The sequence below is a fragment of the Labeo rohita genome, chromosome 1 (genome assembly GCF_022985175.1).
Source record: "Labeo rohita strain BAU-BD-2019 chromosome 1, IGBB_LRoh.1.0, whole genome shotgun sequence".
Taxonomy (NCBI): Eukaryota; Metazoa; Chordata; class Actinopteri; order Cypriniformes; family Cyprinidae; genus Labeo; species Labeo rohita.
In genome coordinates this window covers 14396739-14416284 of record NC_066869.1, presented here as the reverse complement: position 1 = coordinate 14416284, position 19546 = coordinate 14396739, and the positions used below count along the sequence as shown (strand labels likewise).

Below are 19546 nucleotides of genomic sequence, written 5' to 3'. Positions count from 1 at the left end.
TTAATTTTAGAATTTTTAAAAGAATTTTTAGAATTTATTTTTGTTCTTTATTTTATTGTTTTTTTTATTTTATTCATTTTGTATAATTAGCTTTCTTTCTCTATTTCTTTTGTGTATTATATTTATACAATTGTTTGAATAACACAAAAATATTTCATACAACAACAATACAGTATAATATAATATAATCCATTTTAATCCATTACATTTTGTTTATTGTTTTTATGCATGTATGTTTTTTTCCTTGTTGCTAAAAAATAAATAAATTTGATCTGATTAATTATCATTTATTTATTATTGATTTCTTTCATTCACTGTTTTCTCTCATTCATTTTTGAAAATAGGTGAACAAAGTGCTCAGTGTTTTATTGAAATATGATCTATAACTTTATTCTTTAAGAATGATACAAAAACATTTCTGGGAAAATGCAACAACAATACAGTTTTAATATTATATACATAATATAATATAATATAATATAATATAACATAACATAATAACCTCATTTCAAACTCGCTGTCGATGAAAATCATTGGTATTTAAGGTGATAATCTATGGCAGTTTGAAACAAGAACAAATGAAAAGAAAAGCAATTCAGAAAACAGGTTCACACACCCACTGAAGTGTATTCGTACAGATTCCTAACATTAACAGCATGAATGTTATTATTTTTAAGGCACGAGCAGGACAGCTCAAGAGCAGTGGCTTTTAAACAGTAAACTATCGAATGAAGAGCAAACAGCATCCAGTCAGACAGGGCCGACACAGCCGGCAGTGCAGAGAACAGATGGCTTGTGGGAAAAATAAAGAGCTGAATATGTGTGTTGGCAGTTTGGCACATACGAGTTTTAAACGCACACACACGCTCATACTCAGTCCAGCGGCCCCTGAAAGATTAGTCTGACGCATTTCCTGTCGCGTGCGAGCGGCCGCATGCAGAACGGGCAGGCGGGGAAGAACCCGTGAGCGCCGTGCGGCAGCACCAGTTTGCTCCAGAACGCGGCCGTCCGCTCCGAGCACACGTGTCCGCAGGGGTTGAAAGCGTGCGTCGGAGGCGCGCCGTCCAGATAGAAGCCCGACTCGCGGCCCAGCTTCAGCGGCACGTACAGGCCCCGCGTTCGGCACAGCGGACACTCGCGCTCGCCCTCCCGCAGCGGCTCCTGCTCCAGCTCCTCTTTGCTCTCGTCCTCGTCTTCCTCGGTGGAGCCCTCTTTGGTGAGGCCGCGGCGGCCCCTCCAGATGTGGTATCCGTGCACGTGGCCGCAGTGCAGGTAGGCCCAGGGCTGGTGGTCGTGGGTCGAGCCGCCGAAGGAGCGGTCCAGGCTGGGGAAGGCCAGGGTGTGGAGGCCCACGGGACACTGGGGCCGCGCCGCGTTCAGCTCCCGCCGCAGCACCTCCAGGTGTTTGGGGGTCGGTGTGCGGGACAGACCTTCCGCCGAACGCCACAGCAGGGTCGCTCCGCACAGGTCGATTAAAGTGCCGTCCACCAGCTCGTGAGACTCGTTCTCAACCTACAGAGAGAGAAAGAAACAGAACAATGTGTTCTGGAATTAGTGTCATTGATCACTTTACTATTGCTTTTATATATTGATTAAAAAATGATTTTTTTTTTCTGGTGCCCAAAATATATGACAATCAAAACAATATTATTTCAGGTTATTGAATATTGATGGAACAGAAGTTTGTGTTAGTTGAAATAATATTTATTGCAACAACAGCAAAAAAGACAAAATGATCAAAATCATTCAAATTAAAATGAAATGTAAAATTTTAATTTTATACATTTTTTTTTTTTGTTTATATTTATATTTATTTTTTTGTTTGTGTGTGTAAATCTTTTATAAAAAATGTTATTAAAAATCTTTTATTAAAAATAAATATTTTTCATTATATACATTAAGCAAATTAAATGTACTATATATTTAAAAAAAATAAAAATAGAAAACTGTTAGACCTAAACATACTGATTTGAACAAATTAAAAATAAAAAATTTAATTTTTTTTTTATTATATACATTTTTAATTTACTATAAATAAAAAACTTGAACAAATTAAAAAGTAAAAATATTTTTCACTATATACATTTTTAATAGATTATATATTTAAAAATAGAAAACTACTATACCTTAAACATATTGATTTGAACAAATTAAAAATTTAAATTAAAATATTTTTTTACTATATACATTTTTAGATATTATATATTTCTAAAACAATATTTAAAAAAATAAAAACTACTATACCTTAAGCATATTGATCTGAACAAATTGCAGACAAAAATTAAAAATAATAATATATTTCGTTATATACATTTTTAATATATAATATATTTAAGAAATTTATTTAAAAATAGAAAACTACTATATCTTAAACATACTGATTTGAACAAACTCAAAATAAATAAATTATTGTTTATTCAACTTAATAAATGTTCATTTACTGGACATATTAATAACTGTTAATTTCCAACCTATTTTGGGTTCATTTTTAGAAATATATTCATTTATAAGCAATAGTTGAGTTAAATAAAACTACCCAGAAGGCTAGGTTAAACGTAACACAGTGGATAACAGACACTTCTGTTACTCATCAAAAAAAAAGATAATCATAAAAAGGTCAGATATCAAGCAATTACTGTGTCTGGTTAATATCACCATCTATTAGTGGTTTCTTTCACTGAAGTTATCAAAAGTTCAATCTGCACTGAGTGTAAGCGTCCAGCAGATGCCACTCTCATCCTCACGACCTGCGTCTCAAACGTCAGCGTCAGTAAATGTACAGTGAGTCCATACAGAGTCAGAATGGAACAAAGTCCAAACCACATCCACTATTTAGAGAGCACAGAATATGCACCTCAGCTCTGCTGTTTCAGCCAGGACACACAAATCCAGCCACATCACCTAATCACAGGCCGACAGACACACCAAACACGGCTACCGCGAATATACACACCAGTTTACACAGGTGTGCCGTCAGAAATACTGCATTTACACAATTCACAGCACAAAAGTGGAGTTAACATGACAGATTTATTAAAAGGTGAATCTCACGAAAATAGTTGTGGATATTATATATAGGAATAATGCCACAATGTACAAAAAAATCCTAAAATAGACAGGATTATTAGTTATCTAAAACTAAAAGCATAGAAAAGTTGTTACTTAAAAAAAACATTAACTGAACTATATTAAAAAAATAAATAAATAAATATAAAAATAAAACTAATAAAGAAAACAAATAATCTATAGACATATTCAAAAATAAAAATAAATTAATTAATATAAAAATAAAAATGTATTTAAAATATTATCAAAAACTATAATACACACACACAAATAAAATAAAATATATAAATTAAAAATCTATATAAATTAAAAAACTTACAGCTACATTCAAGGCAAAATTTCTCATTTTCTTTATTTTAACTTCAAGTACTAAAACAACTAAAACTAATAAAGAGTAATAAAAACTACAGAATCATTAAAAAAACTAATAAAAAAAGTAAAAGCTAAAATTACAATGAAAACAATCTATATATATATATATATATATATATATACATTTTAAACATTTTAACATTGTGTATCTGAATAAAATAAGATATATAAATAAAAAAATTAATAAATTAATAAATAAATTTTTTTTTAAAAATTAATAAATAAAAAAAAGCCGCACGGCGCTCACGGGTTCTTCCCCGCCTGCCCGTTCTGCATGCGGCCGCTCGCACGCGACGGGAAATGCGTCAGACTAATCTTTCAGGGGCCGCTGGACTGAGTGTGAGCGTGTGTGTGTGTTTAAAAAAAAAAAACAGATTTTATTTCGGCTACATGTTAAGGCAACATTTCTTATTTTCTTTATTTTAAGAAACATAAAAAAACGAATAAAAAAAGGAGTAAAAGCTATGTAAAAAACTACACAATTACATCAATGATATTAAAATAACAATGAAAAAAAAAAATATATATATATATATAAAAAAATACATTTTAACATTTTATATACGAATAAATAAATTTTTTTTTACAGATTTTATTTCTGCTACGTCAAGGCTACATTTCTATTTTATTTTAACTTGAACAACCAAAACAACTAAAACTAATAAAGAAAAATTAATAAAATTGTAAAAATAATAAAATTAATAAAATATATATAAAATAAACAAAAACTACAATAGTATATCAAAGACAATAAAATAACAAAGGAAATAGTCTATTTTTGTTAACTAATTTCTTTCAATGTAATAATGATTCAACCTTTTATGAGATATAAAACTCTGCTGAACAGATATTGAGAAACACTTATCTGACAGGAACTGGCTTAGAGATTTTCAGAATTGCAGTTGTTTACCAGTGACATTCATTTCATAACCTCTCATTCTCACACACTGTGCATCCAGTAAAAAAAAAGGCTGCATGGTGAGGTTACGGACAGGACTTCTGACACCATGGAGACCAGAGTTTAACAACACAACAAACTGAGCAGTTGGGCGGGAGTCATATCACGCACAACACACACAAACACACCAGCTATGTGCTGATTTAGTCTCGCTGGGCCACCGCCAGTTAAAAAGATACACAGATATACAAATTCTTCTTTAAACTACAAACTGTGTGTGTGTTTGTGTGATTCCAGATAAGGATGGTGGGAATTTTCAAGCACTAAAATGAATATTTACCAACACATGATCACAGTTGTCATGGCGAAGCTGGGAAACAAGGAAATGTCACCCTTATGTTTATCTGAGTATTACAGAGATGTCGCTATGGCAAAGATTTGACCTCGTTTTGGAGGATTTCACCAATCCTCTGTGATTCTTTCATCTAAATTTGGTTGTTTAATGACATGCCTATTAAAGTCGGCCCCTTAATGCCGGTTCTTACCAGCTTGCCGGGTTTCTGAGCGGAGCGGGTTTCTCGGAGCGTGAAGACGTTCCCGCAGACTGAGATCTCTCTCCAGGCGCCCGGTTTGGACTCGCAGGTGAAGCCGTGTCGCGGCCGCATCACTAATATGCCGTTGGTGGTCAGGCCGTCCATCTGGCTGTCGGCGCACCACCATTTCGCCGCTTTCTCCTGAGGACAGAGGGAAAACAAGTTCATTCATTTGTTGGTTCACCGATTCTCTGATTTATTCATTGGCTCATTCATTCACCAATTCATTCGTTCACTCAAGTCATTTATCGAGTCATTCATACCCTCAATTCATTCACCGATTAATTCGTTCACCCAATTCACTGATTTATTTATTTGCTCACTTCATTCACTGGATTGTTTGTTCCCTCAATTGATTCACCAATTCATTCATTCACTCACTTCATTTATCTATTCACTCACTCTGTACACGGAATCATTATATCACTCACTTTGTTCACCAATTCATCTTTTTGCACATTTTGTTCACCGATTCATTTGTTCATACACTTAGTTCACTTATTCATGTTTACTCACTTTTTTCACCAATTCATTCTTGCTCACTTTGTTCACTGAATCATTCATTCACTCACTTTGTTCACCAATTCATCTGTTCGTTCACTTTTTTTCACCGATTCATTAGTTTGCTCACTTCTTTCACCAATTCATCTGTTCGCTCACTTTGTTCACCAATTCATTCGTTCACTCACTTCTTCAGCAATTCATTCGTTTGCTCACTTTGTTTACGATTCACTCTATCACTCACTTTGTTCACAGATTCATTCGTTTGCTCACTTCTTTCACCAATTCATCTGTTCGCTCACTTTGTTCACCAATTCATTCGTTCACTCACTTCTTCAGCAATTCATTCGTTTGCTCACTTTGTTTACGATTCACTCTATCACTCACTTTGTTCACAGATTCATTCGTTTGCTCACTTCTTTCACCAATTCATCTGTTCGCTCACTTTGTTCACCAATTCATTCGTTCACTCACTTCTTCAGCAATTCATTTGTTTGCTCACTTTGTTTACGATTCACTCTATCACTCACTTTGTTCCCAGATTCATTCGTTTGCTCACTTCTTTCACCAATTCATCTGTTCGCTACTTTGTTCACCAATTCATTCGTTCACTCACTTCTTCAGTAATTCATTCGTTTGCTCACTTTGTTTATGATTCACTCTATTACTCACTTTGTTCACTGATTCATTCTTTCACTCATTTCTTTCACCAATTCATTTGTTTGCTCATTTTTTTCACTGATTCATTCTTGCTCACTTTGTTCACTGAATCATTCATTCACTCACTTTGTTCACCAATTCATCTGTTCGTTCACTTTTTTTCACAGATTCATTAGTTTGCTCACTTCTTTCACCAATTCATCTGTTCGCTACTTTGTTCACCAATTCATTCGTTCACTCACTTCTTCAGCAATTCATTCATTTGCTCACTTTGTTTACGATTCACTCTATCACTCACTTTGTTCACAGATTCATTCGTTTGCTCACTTCTTTCACCAATTCATCTGTTCGCTCACTTTGTTCACCAATTCATTCGTTCACTCACTTCTTCAGCAATTCATTCGTTTGCTCACTTTGTTTACGATTCACTCTATCACTCACTATGTTCACAGATTCATTCGTTTGCTCACTTCTTTCACCAGTTCATCTGTTCGCTTACTTTGTTTACCAATTCATTCGTTCACTCACTTCCTTCAACAATTCATTTGTTTGCTCACTGTTTATTGAATCATTCTATCACTCACTTTGTTCACTGATTCATTCTTTCTCTCACTTCGTTCACCAATTCATGTGTTCGCTCACTTTGTTCACTGATTCATACGTTCACTCACGTTGTTAATCCGTTCATTCATTCACTTACTTTGTTTACCAATTCATTCTTTCGCTCACTTCATTCATCAATTAATTCGTTTGCACACCTCATTCACAGATTAATTTGTTCACTTCATTCATTCATTCATTCGGTCATTCACTCACTCACTCACTCACTCATTCGATCACACAGACTACCGTTCAAAAGTTTGGGGCCAGTACGATTTTTTTTAAATATATAAATTATTGTTTTTAATTAATTAAGGATGCATTAAATTGATCTAAAACAGCAATAAACAAGTTTATAATCATATAAAAGATTTCCGTTTCAAATAAATGCTGTTCTTTTAAACTTCTATTAATAAAAAACCCTAAAAAAATTATTAGCTTTCTCAAAAATACTCTGCTTTCTACACTGATGATCCTAAGAAATGTTTCTTGAGCAGCAAATCAGCATATTAGAATGATTTCTGAAGGATCATTGAAGCCTGGAGTAATGATGCTAAAAATTTAGCTTTGATCACAATATATTCACATCGAAAACAAGTATTTTAAATTGTAATAATATTTCACTGTATTACAGTTTTTACTATATTTTTAATCAAATAAATGCAGCCTTAGTGAGTAGAAGAGACTTCTCTAAAAACATTTTACTGACACCACCAAACTTTCGAACGGTAGTGTACTTCACTCACGTCATGAATTAGTTCATTCACTCACTCACTTGTTCATTTTCAGCCTCTCCAGGATGAGTGATAGTGGACAGATGAACACATGAAAGCATCGTGGAACGGATGGATGGATGGATGAGTATGAAAGACTGTTAGAGAGGAGAGAGATTGTGTCGAAGGAGTGTGTTTGACCCACCCCCAGGAAGATGCTTTTCGACGAATCGAAGCCGGCGGCGTAGATGCGCGCAGTGTAGGGCGGCGCTCTCTGACACACGATCCGACATGCAAATCGTGATATAGTGCTCTGAGACGACAGCGTGTCACTCTTGCCGTGACATCCAGGTATTGTGTCCATCACCACGAAATCAATGGGGCTTTCAGTGGACCGGCCGATCTGCAAAAGAAAGACGGTTTTATAGGGCTTGGACAGTGATGAGAGGAAAACTGCAGTGAATTGGGAGTGCAAACATAATTATAAAATTAAAAAGCTGATATAAAAACATGCACTCTCAAAATCTGTATGTAAACATACCTGAAACATGTCGGTGGTGCTATCGTGCGCATACTCCACGACTACCGTCTGCGCCCTGGACAGCGTATACGACACACTGTGCTGGTTTTTGTTGCTAATGGCCTGCAGAAACACCACATGCACACCAGAGCCCTCGTCAAGAGTGTGCCAGTTCATAATATTTACATCCATCAAGTCAGCTTACAGTTCATTTATCAAATTCAGACATGCAGGAGTAACAGACGGCATGTGATGGTGAAGTCACTCTGAATAAATGTGTTGCATGCAACATGAACGCAACATGCTCCAGATGCACATTCACCGGCAGTGAAGAATGATAAGAAAAACAGCTCACATTTAAACACTCGGCTTGTGCAGAAGCCCTTAAAAATTCAACGTGACACATAAATGAGCAATAAAGGCTTTTAAAGATGTATAAAAATTATTATCGGGAAAATGGGCACGTACCTTGGCGGTCTGTGGATTGCATGTGCTGTGGACGGTGCTGGGTTTGACTCCATTGGCTTTGGGTCTCTTAAACAGAGCAAAACGACTCTTCCTTCTCCCCCGGTCTCCGTTTGGTAGGGAGCCGTTGTAGCTGTGGAGACAAAACGTTAGTACACAATGCTGCATGCTTTCATAAATGCAAGCCTGATTGAGAAAGTCAAGTCGTTGTACCCGAGGATGATCAGCTCTCCGTATTTGATGGGTTTAGAAGAGCTCAGCAACTCCTGTTCGGGGGCCAACATTGCTTTGATCTTCAGCTCAAAGACTTCCTCTGAAATATTTCTCTGTCTTCCCTTCTTGATCTTTGCTTCCTCAGTGCTCCACCATCACGGTCTCACCATAAGACATCTGCAACTGAAAACACAACAAAAGCAGGTTACACTAATCTGTGGCATTAAACGAATGACTAAGCGACAGATGCCTCTGATCCCGTCTGTGATTCAGCGTTTAGCTTGTTCTCCTACTACCATACCCCTCTGAAAGCAGTACAAAATCTAAAGCCTTGAATATTAGTCTTATTCCCACCTTTAGAGCAGCGCCGCTGAGACTGTAGTGCATTAATAAACAAACAAACAAACAAACAAGTAAATAAAATGACTGAAAGATATTCAGTAACACAAGTAAGTAATGATGTCTGCAAAGCAAGAAGAAGAGGATCTTCTACAAATATCACTGAGATGGTTTCACTTCCTCAGTGTGGGTTGGCATCAGTACTGTTTTGCTCCGTCAGGGTCAAGCGGTCATGAAAAGTCGGCGCTGGCACGCGATAAAACCACAAACACAAAAATAGCAGGCGACAGACAAACCTATTTCCGACACAGAAAACATCAACAACTCTCACAGCCACAAATGACAGCTTTAATCTCTCCTGTGCATTAACGTAGATACACAAGTGCAAAACGAAACACATATAAACATAGATGTAAATCAGTTAATAACAAATAAATTTACAAACATCATGGTGAACATAACTAGAAAGCAACCATAAATAAATGTACAACACACACAAGGACAATTTGACAAATTAACACAAGTTCCATGCAACAAACAAACATAAATAAACGCAAACACAAGTGGAATGGAACAAACAAAGAAAACAAAACACAAGCACAACTAAACAAAATGCAAATCAGCAAACGAAACAAGAAACAAACATGAATAAAAATGTAAAGCAACATGCACTTACACAACTTAAAATATCAAACAAAACAACAAACAATTACAAACAAACATAAATAAGCATAAACAAATCAACACAACAAACAAACGTAAATAAAAATGTAACATGGCAAACAAAATGCATATGCAAATTAACCAACAAACAGCTGAAAATTAACAAATACAAGTGCAAAGCAATAAAACAAAACCAAACAAAATAAGACAAAAGCAAGAACAAATCTAAAAACAAATACAGGTGAAACAAACAAAACCGAATTAGACACGATAAACTCGAGATAAACAAAGTGCAAAGTAACTAACAAAACCAAATGAAATAATATAAAAACGAGAAGTGCAAAGTAACAAACAAACAAAACCAAACGAAACAAGATAATGCAAGAACAAATCTACAAGCAAACAAAAGTGCAAAGCAACAAACAAAACCAAAGAAACAAGATAAACACAAGAACAAATCTACAAACAAAAGTGCAAAGCAACAAACAAAACCAAATGAAGCAAGATAAACCCAAGAAGTGCAAAGAAACAAACAAAACCAAACAAAACAAGATAAACGCAACAACAAATCCACAAACAAAAGTGCAAAGCAACAAACAAAACCAAATGAAGCAAGATAAACCCAAGAAGTGCAAAGAAACAAACAAAACCAAACAAAATAAGATAAACGCAACAACAAATCCACAAACAAATGTGCAAAGCAACAGACAAAACCAAATGAAGTAAGATAAACGCAAGAAGTGCAAAGTAACAAACAAAACCAAAGAAACAAGATAAACACGAAAAGTGCAAAGCAACAAACAAAACCAAACAAAACAAGATAATCGGAAGAACAAAACTACAAACAAATACAGGTACAAAGCAACAAACAAAACCAAACGAAATTATAAAAACGAGAAGTGCAAGGTAACAAACAAACAAAACAAAATAATAATGCAAGAACAAATCTACAAACAAAGGTGCAAAGCAACACAAAACCAAATGAAACAAGATAAACGCAGGAACAAATCTACAAATACAAGTGCAAAGTAATAAAACAAAAACAAACTAAACAAAATAAACACAAGAACAAATCTACAAACAAATACAAGTGCAATATATACGTGGGCAAATTAACCAACAAACACAATTCCAAATTGACAAACACAACTCAAGAAAGTGCAAAGCAACAAACAAAACTAGAAACAAACAAATAAAACTATAAAGCACTAACAAACGGACAAACTAGCATAAACACAACAACAAAATACCAAACATAAACAATCACAAACCAACAAATGTTAATTAGCAAACATTAATGTTAAAATGTTAATGTTACAAAAACAAGGACAAATCAACGAACAAAACAATCTAACATAAACACAAGAACTAAACAACAAACAAACATCAACACGAGTGTAAAAAAACAACAGATTAAACAACTTTGCATACTGATACTGCAGAAGTGTAATGCATCCGTGCATAATTATTTTTTTTTTAGCAGTTGCATGCATGGCTAACAACAACACACCTGCATGGAAACGTGCAAAACTTCTGCCTTCACCCGACTGCTCTCTTTCCTGTAGGTCTGTATGAATGACCCAGAGAGAGCACTCTTAAACAGGACGGATATCTGATCCGGGCTTAAGGCACTTAATCATCTGTCTGACAGAACAACTCTGATATAGTGTGAATAAACTCCTCACCTCATTCCTCCCTGTCACACACACACACACTAACCAAACCACACAAAGCCAGATATGTTTCTTAAAGACAGATACTGTCAGCCCTAAGGGCAGTGTGTGATTGTGTGTGCGTGTGTGTGTCACACCCCGGCCTCGTCCCTGTATCCATGCCAGACATTCGCTCAGAATGCAGAAGACATTTGCACTTTTGCCAGCCGGCTACAACACAGCGCAGCGTTTCCACAGCAACACAGTATACACTGGGTGATGCAGGGCACACACCTCTATGAGTTTATGCTCTTTGAAGTATGCAAGCGGACGCTTGTTAATGAAGAACTGTGATTTATGACCACTTTCTCAGGATCCAAACACACACGTGAACATTTAAACATGCATGTTTAGCTCGGATTTCTGGGGTGGTGAGGCGTAACAGTTAAAGATAAACATAGTTGCCGGGGGGTTTATGGTGGTTGCTAGGGTTTTTTTACCTGCTGAAAAAAACTGCTAAAAGCAGCCTATGCTGGTCTTAGCTGGTTTAAGCTGGAAGTAGCAAGTTTTAGCTGGTCTCCCAGCCTGACCAGCTAAGGAAGTGAACAAAACCCCTCTAAAACCAGCCTGCTGACCAGCTAAAACCAGGCTGGGTGACCAGCTAAAACCAGCCAACCAGCTGATAATCCGAAGTCTGACCACTTATAAAAGTAATTGCAAATAATGATAGAGATACATTTATATGGGATTTAATTTGAAAGCAAATAAATGCCTAAGAACGCTTAAGAACGATCGTTCTTATAAAACCTTAATGTTAATACTAAAATGTTGTTGTAACCATGTCTGTATGAAAATGTCATATAAATAAAATTAATATTAAACAGAACTTAAAAGTTTAGATCGATAAACAGATAGATGTATACAAAGCATTTAAATGCAATAATATAGTATATGTGCAATTATAATATAGTATATATCATTAAGCAATTAGTCCTGTACATTAATCTAGTTTAAACTTACAAAAATGTAATTTAAAACGTTAATAAACACTGTGCAAACACTAAAGTAACTATATTGATCATTCAGTGTTTTCTGTGAAAAAAAAAAAGATTATCATTAATTAAGTCCGATTTTAAGAATGTGCTAAAAGTTACTAAAATGTCAAATGTTTTGAGTATTTAACAACATTGACTTCCCTCTGGTAACCCTACGTCGCATTTTCGTTAGCCGTTTTAGCCAGGGTTGCCAGGTTTTCACAACAAAACCCGCCCAATTGCCACTCAAAACTAGCCCAATCACGTTCCGGGTGGGGTCCCCGTTAAAATTCGCATTCGGGGGGATAAAATACACCTTTTGTCGAGGTTCCCCTAGTAAATTCGTATTTCAGGGGCTAAATCTGACGTTATTGGGGTCGCTTCAACCAGTGGACATTAAAAACAACTTGAGGTAAGTGTTAAAGTAGCCCAAATTTCGTGGGAAAACCGTAGACTTGGCTACACTGATTTTAACGTCTATCAAGCTATTTCAGCCTGCTAACTGACTCATGAATATAAATCTGGTTGTCTTTGATCGGCCAAAGTGACTGGCTGAAATCAAAACTCGGGCAGTGAAATGGTGAAAGCTATCCAATAGGATTAGCGCTTGCGCGTTGGCTCCGCCCATTTCTGAATCAAAGGCTGGCAATGGCTTCTGTTTGATTTTAATTTTAAAGAGTTAGTTTAGCACGAACGGCCACTTATTTTTCTCGCACTGTGCACAGTTAAACAAAATAAACTTCTTCAGTGCAACTATCATCTCTCAGGGCACTTTCTGAGAAATAATTGCTGCATTTAAGAAGTCAATGAAGTAATATCTTAAAATTGAGAGGGACAAAAACCCAAAGTATGAGCAGTAGTGACTCTTGCCTTAGCAAATACACCACTAATTGCAGCTGAAGCTCTGATGGTGAGATCTGACAAAGTTGGCCGTGTGAGTCGTTTCCTCCTGCTCCAGAGGGAAGGTGGGTCGACACAGAGCTTCATTCAGCACACGTCTGACTCTGAAAGCCCCTCGCTGGGCTCCGAGCTCTGGATAGACCCACCCGAGCAACCCACGAGTCAAAGAGTGACTTCACTGTCCAACAACAAAGGATCTTTCATGACACGCTATCCACACACACTCACACAACCTCCACGCTGATGCTGAGATTGAGACTCAGACAGAGCTGGAGCTGGGTTCAGTTCATCTATTGTGTGTGTAAGCGAGACGGTTAGACCAGACGGTTTGTTTGTATAACCACAGCATTTCAGCAGTGCAAAAGAGAGAAGAGCTTTGTTTTGATTAAGCTGCAAAGATTTATGAATGCAAATACAAAGTTCGTGTTGTTGTTGTGTTTCTGATTCTTTAAGGATCTATTGAAAATAACCAATTATTGAGGAAATTCCATCACAGATTCTGTTTAAATGATTTTTTATTTATTCATATGTTCTGAAATCATAAACAAATGTGGAAATAAGTTATTGCCCAATCAGCTTGCACAGAACATTTTCATCAGTGTTAAGTTTTGCATGAAAAAGGTTTTCAGGATAGACAGAATATGGCAACAGAAGTGTTTAACAGAACAGCAACCACAGAAATTTTTACATTTGCCCTCCTCTTTTTACATAATCATTGCTCTGCATTAATGAGTTCAAGCATCTGACCCAAATGCATGCTTGTTTGTCAGTTTAGTGCACAATATTTTGTCTGGAGAGCCGCTTTACTCTCAGTAGTGTTTAAATTGCACTGAATTAAACATACAAGGGAGTTTGATGATTATTGAATGATTCGCAGAAAATGCATCATAAAATTCAAAAGGAGAGAGTCAGAGAGCCGAATGGATCCAGAGATCAGCTGAAGACAAAGATAAGTGTGAAAAAGAGAAGACAGACATGAGATCAAAGTAGAACACAAACATAAACATTTATGAAATTGAATTTCATTGGTGATATTTTTCTAAGACCAGTTGAGCAATTATTTAAAACAAAAGTGTTTTCTTTTTTTAGTCTTTCGGTTTACTTGTTGTTTTCTTTATTATTTAAAACTAAATTAAAATATTTGTTATCCATTTCAGCATTTGCACAGAATAACAGAACTGCTGACAAAAACATTACTTCAGTGTTTTTACTTTTAACAAAGCATGAAAAATGTCATTATTCAAATCAAAATGAACACTGTGCAAACTGTTTTCATTATTCACGTAGAAAGCGACATGAACAAACAGGGTAGTTAAAAAGACAGCTTTTCTAAAAAAAAACTTTTAAGGTAACTTGATAGGCTGCTTTTTTCTTATAATTATTTTTTTCTTTCATTTTAAGAGAACAAATGGGCAAATGGACAAGCATTTGCTAAATGTATTAAAGTAAATAATGTAAACTATATTCAATATTAAAAAAAAATTCTACTGTAGCCTATCATAATAAGCTTCTTTTCTACTTTAAAGAAGTTTGATTTTTGATTTACTTATTGATGCCACTGGTGGCTAATACCAAGATATCACAGTTTTTGTTGACAAAAACGTTTGCAATGCTCATTTTCTCATCGTTAGAAACTGATTTTGTAAGCTCAGAAATGACAGACTAATACACATCGAGCGCGATCGAGCCTGTGGAAGCGATTCGATCCGGAGGCGCTTCAGACAGACACTCAGAAACATGATGCGCTTATTTATATAAACTTTAGCAGTATTTTAAGCTGAGAACATCCTGAACGGATATTACAGCTGTCAGTCACAGAATCACAGAACAGTATTACAAATACGCGGACAGCTGTCAATCAATCAGCGCAGCTAAACAATCAGTGACGATTTAAAGCATACCTTCTCACAACAAAGAAACCAGATGCAGAAACAAATAAAGCAGACATTATGTAAAATGTAAAAATGAGCATATATGCTGAACTCTCTAAATCATAAGTTGATCACATTCAGCATATGCAGAGAATTATTTATTTCGTATACTAACAGAAGCTGTAGTTTTGTTAAATTAGTTTGGTTAAAATAATTTCTGCAGAGTTCAATGCATTTTGCAAACGTCTTGCAAACGTTTGCATAATACATATATAAACCAAAATTAATTGTGCCTTTTATGTTAATTGTAGGCTGCCTAACAGTGCTTTAATTTCCATTCACTAAAGGTAACAGCTTACCTCTAATAAGACTTTTTAGTCTGCCTTCTCAGATATGCGCCAAACTAAAGAAACTCCAGGTGGACTGACTCAGGAGTTGTCGGAACTAAATGACAACAGTCGTTCTGTTTGTCGGATAAAATGGCAAAATCATGTGAGGAGTGAGGCAGGATGTCCCCAGCAGTCTCCGTGCACTGACAGCTCTCCAGAATCACTGCGCTTCTGTCTACAGAGTGTGAGAGCTGACGTCACCGAGTGCATCGCGGGGGTTTATGGGTAATGTAGTCCAGCCCATTAGTCTCTAATTATCACCCCTTTACTTTTGTTTTTGTAGTAGTTGCTAGCGACCTACATGAATAATAAGAAGTATTCACCTTATTTAACATAACATTTGTAAATTTTATGGGTCTGTCTTCCAGTCTCATGTGCATTCAGATATTTTTTAGCAGTAAAAAACAGCTCATTTTGCAGCTTGATATTGAAAATTGGTCTGTCTTATAATAAATATGGTCTGCCATATTTATTTTAATCTTAATTATGAGCACACTGGTTTGTAGTGCAAACAGTTTTATTATTATACACATTGTTATTCTTCTTGTTATTTCTCTATAGTGGCTAATGAAGTCTCACCCACAGGCTTATTTCCGCGTTGAAGAATAAGGTGTATTGTATAACTAAAGGCATTGTAATAGCATTGCATAACTAGATACTACGCAAGAAATTTTACAACTTCAATTTATTCATTTTAATTAACAGTACAGAATAGAATGGAATATAGAATAACAGTGCAAAAGAACAAACCTAGAATGTACTAAAATAGAATAGAATAGAATAGAATAGAAGGTTATGTGGCATTTAATAGCATTATATATATAAAAAATTGTAGCATAACAGAATAGAATAAAATGTAGCAGACTGAAATAAACTGACTGTATTAGATAAATGATATTAAAATAGAATAGATATGAATAGAATAGAATAGAATAGAATAGAATAGAATAGAATAGAGTGTTAAGTAGACTATTTCAGAAGAAACACTAGTTTTGATCATATAGCAAAATAATAGAATGGAACAGAAGAATAGAATATGGTATAATATGATATAATATAAGAAAATATAATGTAAATTAGACTTGATTACAAGAAACAGACTAGTTTAGAACATATACTGCAGCAAAATAATAGAATAGAGTAGAGTAGAATAGTATAAAATATAATAGACTGTAGCATAATGCTAGATTGAAAGAAAAATTAGACTAGATTAAAAGAGACTAGTTTAGAACACATAGCAAGAATAGAATAGAATAGAATAGAATGTGGCATATAGCAGTATAAAATATTATTAATAGCATACTATGCCATAACAGATTAGAATAGAATAGAATAGAATAGAAGAGAATAGAATGTAAATTAAACTTGATTAGAAGAAACAGACAATAGAATAGAAGAGAATGTTAATTAGACTACTTTAGAAGAAACAGACTAGTTTAGAACACATATCTATTCAAAAATGAATAGAGTAGAATAGAATGTGGCATATAACAGTATAAAAAATTATTAATAGCATCATATGCCACGATAGAATAGAACAAAATGTAAATTAAATTTGGTTAGAAGAAGAAGACAATGAATAGAATAGAATAGAATAGAATAGAATAGAATAGAATATGATAGACTGTAGCATAAAATGGCATAATATAAGAAAGTATAATGTAAATTAGACTGGATCAGAAAAACAGATTATCTTAGAACACATAGTAAAGTAATAGAATAGAATAGAATAGAATAGAATAGAATAGAATAGAAATATTATTAATAATAGCATCATATGTCATGATAGAATAGAACAGAATGCAAATTAAACTTCATTAGAAGAAAAAGACAACAGAGTAGAGCAGAATAGATTGTGTATAAAATAGAATAGAATAGAATGTGGCATATAACCGTATAAAATATTAATAATAGCATTATATGCCATGATAGAATAGAATAGAACAGAATGTAAATTAAACTTGATTAGAAGAAGCAGACAACAGAGTAGAATAGAACAGAACAGAATGTCTATAGGATAGAATAGAATAGAACAGAATGTAGAATATAACCGTATAAAATTGTAATAATAGCATCATATGCCATGATAGAATAGAATAGAATAGAATGTGGCATATAACCGTATAAAATTTTAATAATAGCATCATATGCCATGATAGAATAGAATAGAATAGAATGTAAATTAAATTTGATTAGAAGAAACAGACAACAGAGTAGAATGGAACAGAATAGAATGTGTATAGGACAGAATAGAATAGAATGTGTATAAAATAGAATAGAATAGAATAGAATAGAATAGAACCGTATAAAATATTAATAATAGCATCATATGCCATAATAGAATGTAAATTAAACTTGATTAGAAGAAGCAGACAACTGAGTAGAATAGAACAGAATAGAATGTGGCATATAATAGCACAAAATATAATTTGTTGTAGCATAATATGGCATAATATAACAAGAGAATAGAATGTAACAGACTATAATAAAACATTTAGCAAAACATAATAGAAAATAATGGAACAGAACACATCTTAAAATGTGGGACTAAAATCACAGGGTGACATCATTGTTACTCAGTCCGCCGACAACCCATAAATGTGTGTTTGACTAAGCGAGTGTTTGCCATGCATTGATAGGGTGTCATTGTGGCGTGTTGAATCGACACAGGTGTAGCCATGGGTGTAGTCCACACAAACATAAACAGGGAAAGCCATGCGTTTACTCACACAGTTTAACCTTTAGTCTCTCTTCAGACCAACAATCCCCAAATTACCCTTTAAAGTGAGTCAGATTCCGACACACAGCAACAGCATTCAAACACTTCCCTCATCCGTCCTCCGTAGGAAAAGCCAGGAGCCTGGCAGAGGCAATAATCTGCATCTGTTCTATTTCATATCTGTCTGTCTGACCGTGTGTCTGTCTGCCCAGCCCACCCCTCACTCTCTCCCTCTCTCCCTCTCTCTCTCTCTCTCTCTCTCTCTCTCGCTCACAGAGCACATTACGCCCTGGGGACATTTTTTTTCACCAGATGTTCCTCTAAAGGAAGTACTTCAGCATGGGTTTGTTGCCACAGTTGCAACTCAACACACAGCAACATAGCAACCGTCCCGCGCCGACTGCTCTGAACTTCAATGGGTGCGCGCCGCCTCTCTGCCACGGCCTTACATAATGAAAATGTTATGCTAACGCAAGGCAAATATTAAGTTACCCCAGCTGCCAAGGGCTTGTTGTCATGCTGTCATGGCGACAGTTGCCATGAGTACGAGTGTGTTTACACTGTGTTTTAAATACCCTGAACTTGGACTAGGGAGGGAAACAAAAGGACTGCTTGGCCGGAGTCCTGATGTCTGAGTGTGTATGTGTGTGTGTTATAGCTGGGCGTAGGAGATAGAAAAGAGAGATATTGCGTTAGAAGTCTTTGTCTGTGTAACACATTAGCTCGTTGTTAACGTGCAGTCTTATTGAATCTATGGATTTTAAACCGGTTGTGCACCAAAGGTACAGGACAGTGAACAATGACACAGCAGAGCTTTTTGATTTAGTTTACAACTCCATACAAATGATTCAACTAAAAACTGCCACGTTTTTAACTTGAACAAGTCAACAGGTTGTTGGTAACAAATGCAATGAGGAGATGTTTGGAGATCAGTTTGCTCTGAGAGTCTTTTGGTTGAGGTTACACTGTAGGTCATGCCAAGAGAACATCCTGTACTTGCTGGTTATAATAATATGTTTTATTTACTATTTTTAGCATTTTCAGTTAGATAGACACCTGCCGGTACTCGGTAATAAGCTATATCACGATAATGAACAAGAACGATATTGCATCGTTGGCAAAATACTGTGAACGATTATTTACACTCCGACGTAAACAAGCCCAACATGGATGACACTGTGTCTACACTGGACGCGAATTTGCGACAAATTACAATACAGCCCATTATAATCAGTGATGCTGTCTACACTGTATGTGGCGTGGCGCATGGTAACACTACAAATCTTTGACAGTAAACTGATGCTGTGTTCTATTTGTGATGTTCTGACACAAAGTTCAAATGATTTTTAATGATCGCTTTGTCACATCCATTGTAGAC

General features: G+C 35.4%; 1 protein-coding gene across 4 annotated transcripts; it reads right to left on the bottom strand.

The window, feature by feature from the left end:
- Positions 1 to 349: 349 nt before the first annotated feature.
- On the bottom strand, positions 350 to 18371 carry peli1a (pellino E3 ubiquitin protein ligase 1a). Of its 4 annotated transcripts, none has more exons than XM_051115260.1 (7): positions 18181 to 18371; positions 8602 to 8784; positions 8392 to 8521; positions 7945 to 8046; positions 7609 to 7806; positions 4882 to 5070; positions 350 to 1512 (listed from the first exon to the last, which is right to left on the bottom strand). In XM_051115260.1, exons 2-7 carry the CDS (start codon positions 8670 to 8672, stop codon positions 874 to 876), a joined length of 1329 nt encoding a protein of 442 aa, XP_050971217.1. In that variant the 5' UTR covers positions 8673 to 8784; positions 18181 to 18371; the 3' UTR covers positions 350 to 873. The 4 variants fall into 4 exon arrangements, with proteins under 4 accessions (XP_050971217.1, XP_050971226.1, XP_050971209.1 ...); XM_051115269.1 differs by having other exon boundaries at positions 18226 to 18370; XM_051115252.1 differs by lacking the exon at positions 18181 to 18371 and adding an exon at positions 15420 to 16557.
- Between the last annotated feature and the right edge of the window lie 1175 nt (positions 18372 to 19546).

Bases quoted from the DNA above. Each gene is read 5' to 3' on its own strand.
- peli1a (XM_051115260.1), bottom strand. From the start codon at position 8,672: ATGTTGGCCCCCGAACAGGAGTTGCTGAGCTCTTCTAAACCCATCAAA. The intron at 8,047-8,391 runs GTACGTGCCCAT...GTGTTTCTGCAG, and splicing joins GCAATCCACAGACCGCCAAG to GCCATTAGCAACAAAAACCA. The intron at 1,513-4,881 runs GTAAGAACCGGC...CTCTCTCTGTAG, and splicing joins CTCAGAAACCCGGCAAGCTG to GTTGAGAACGAGTCTCACGA.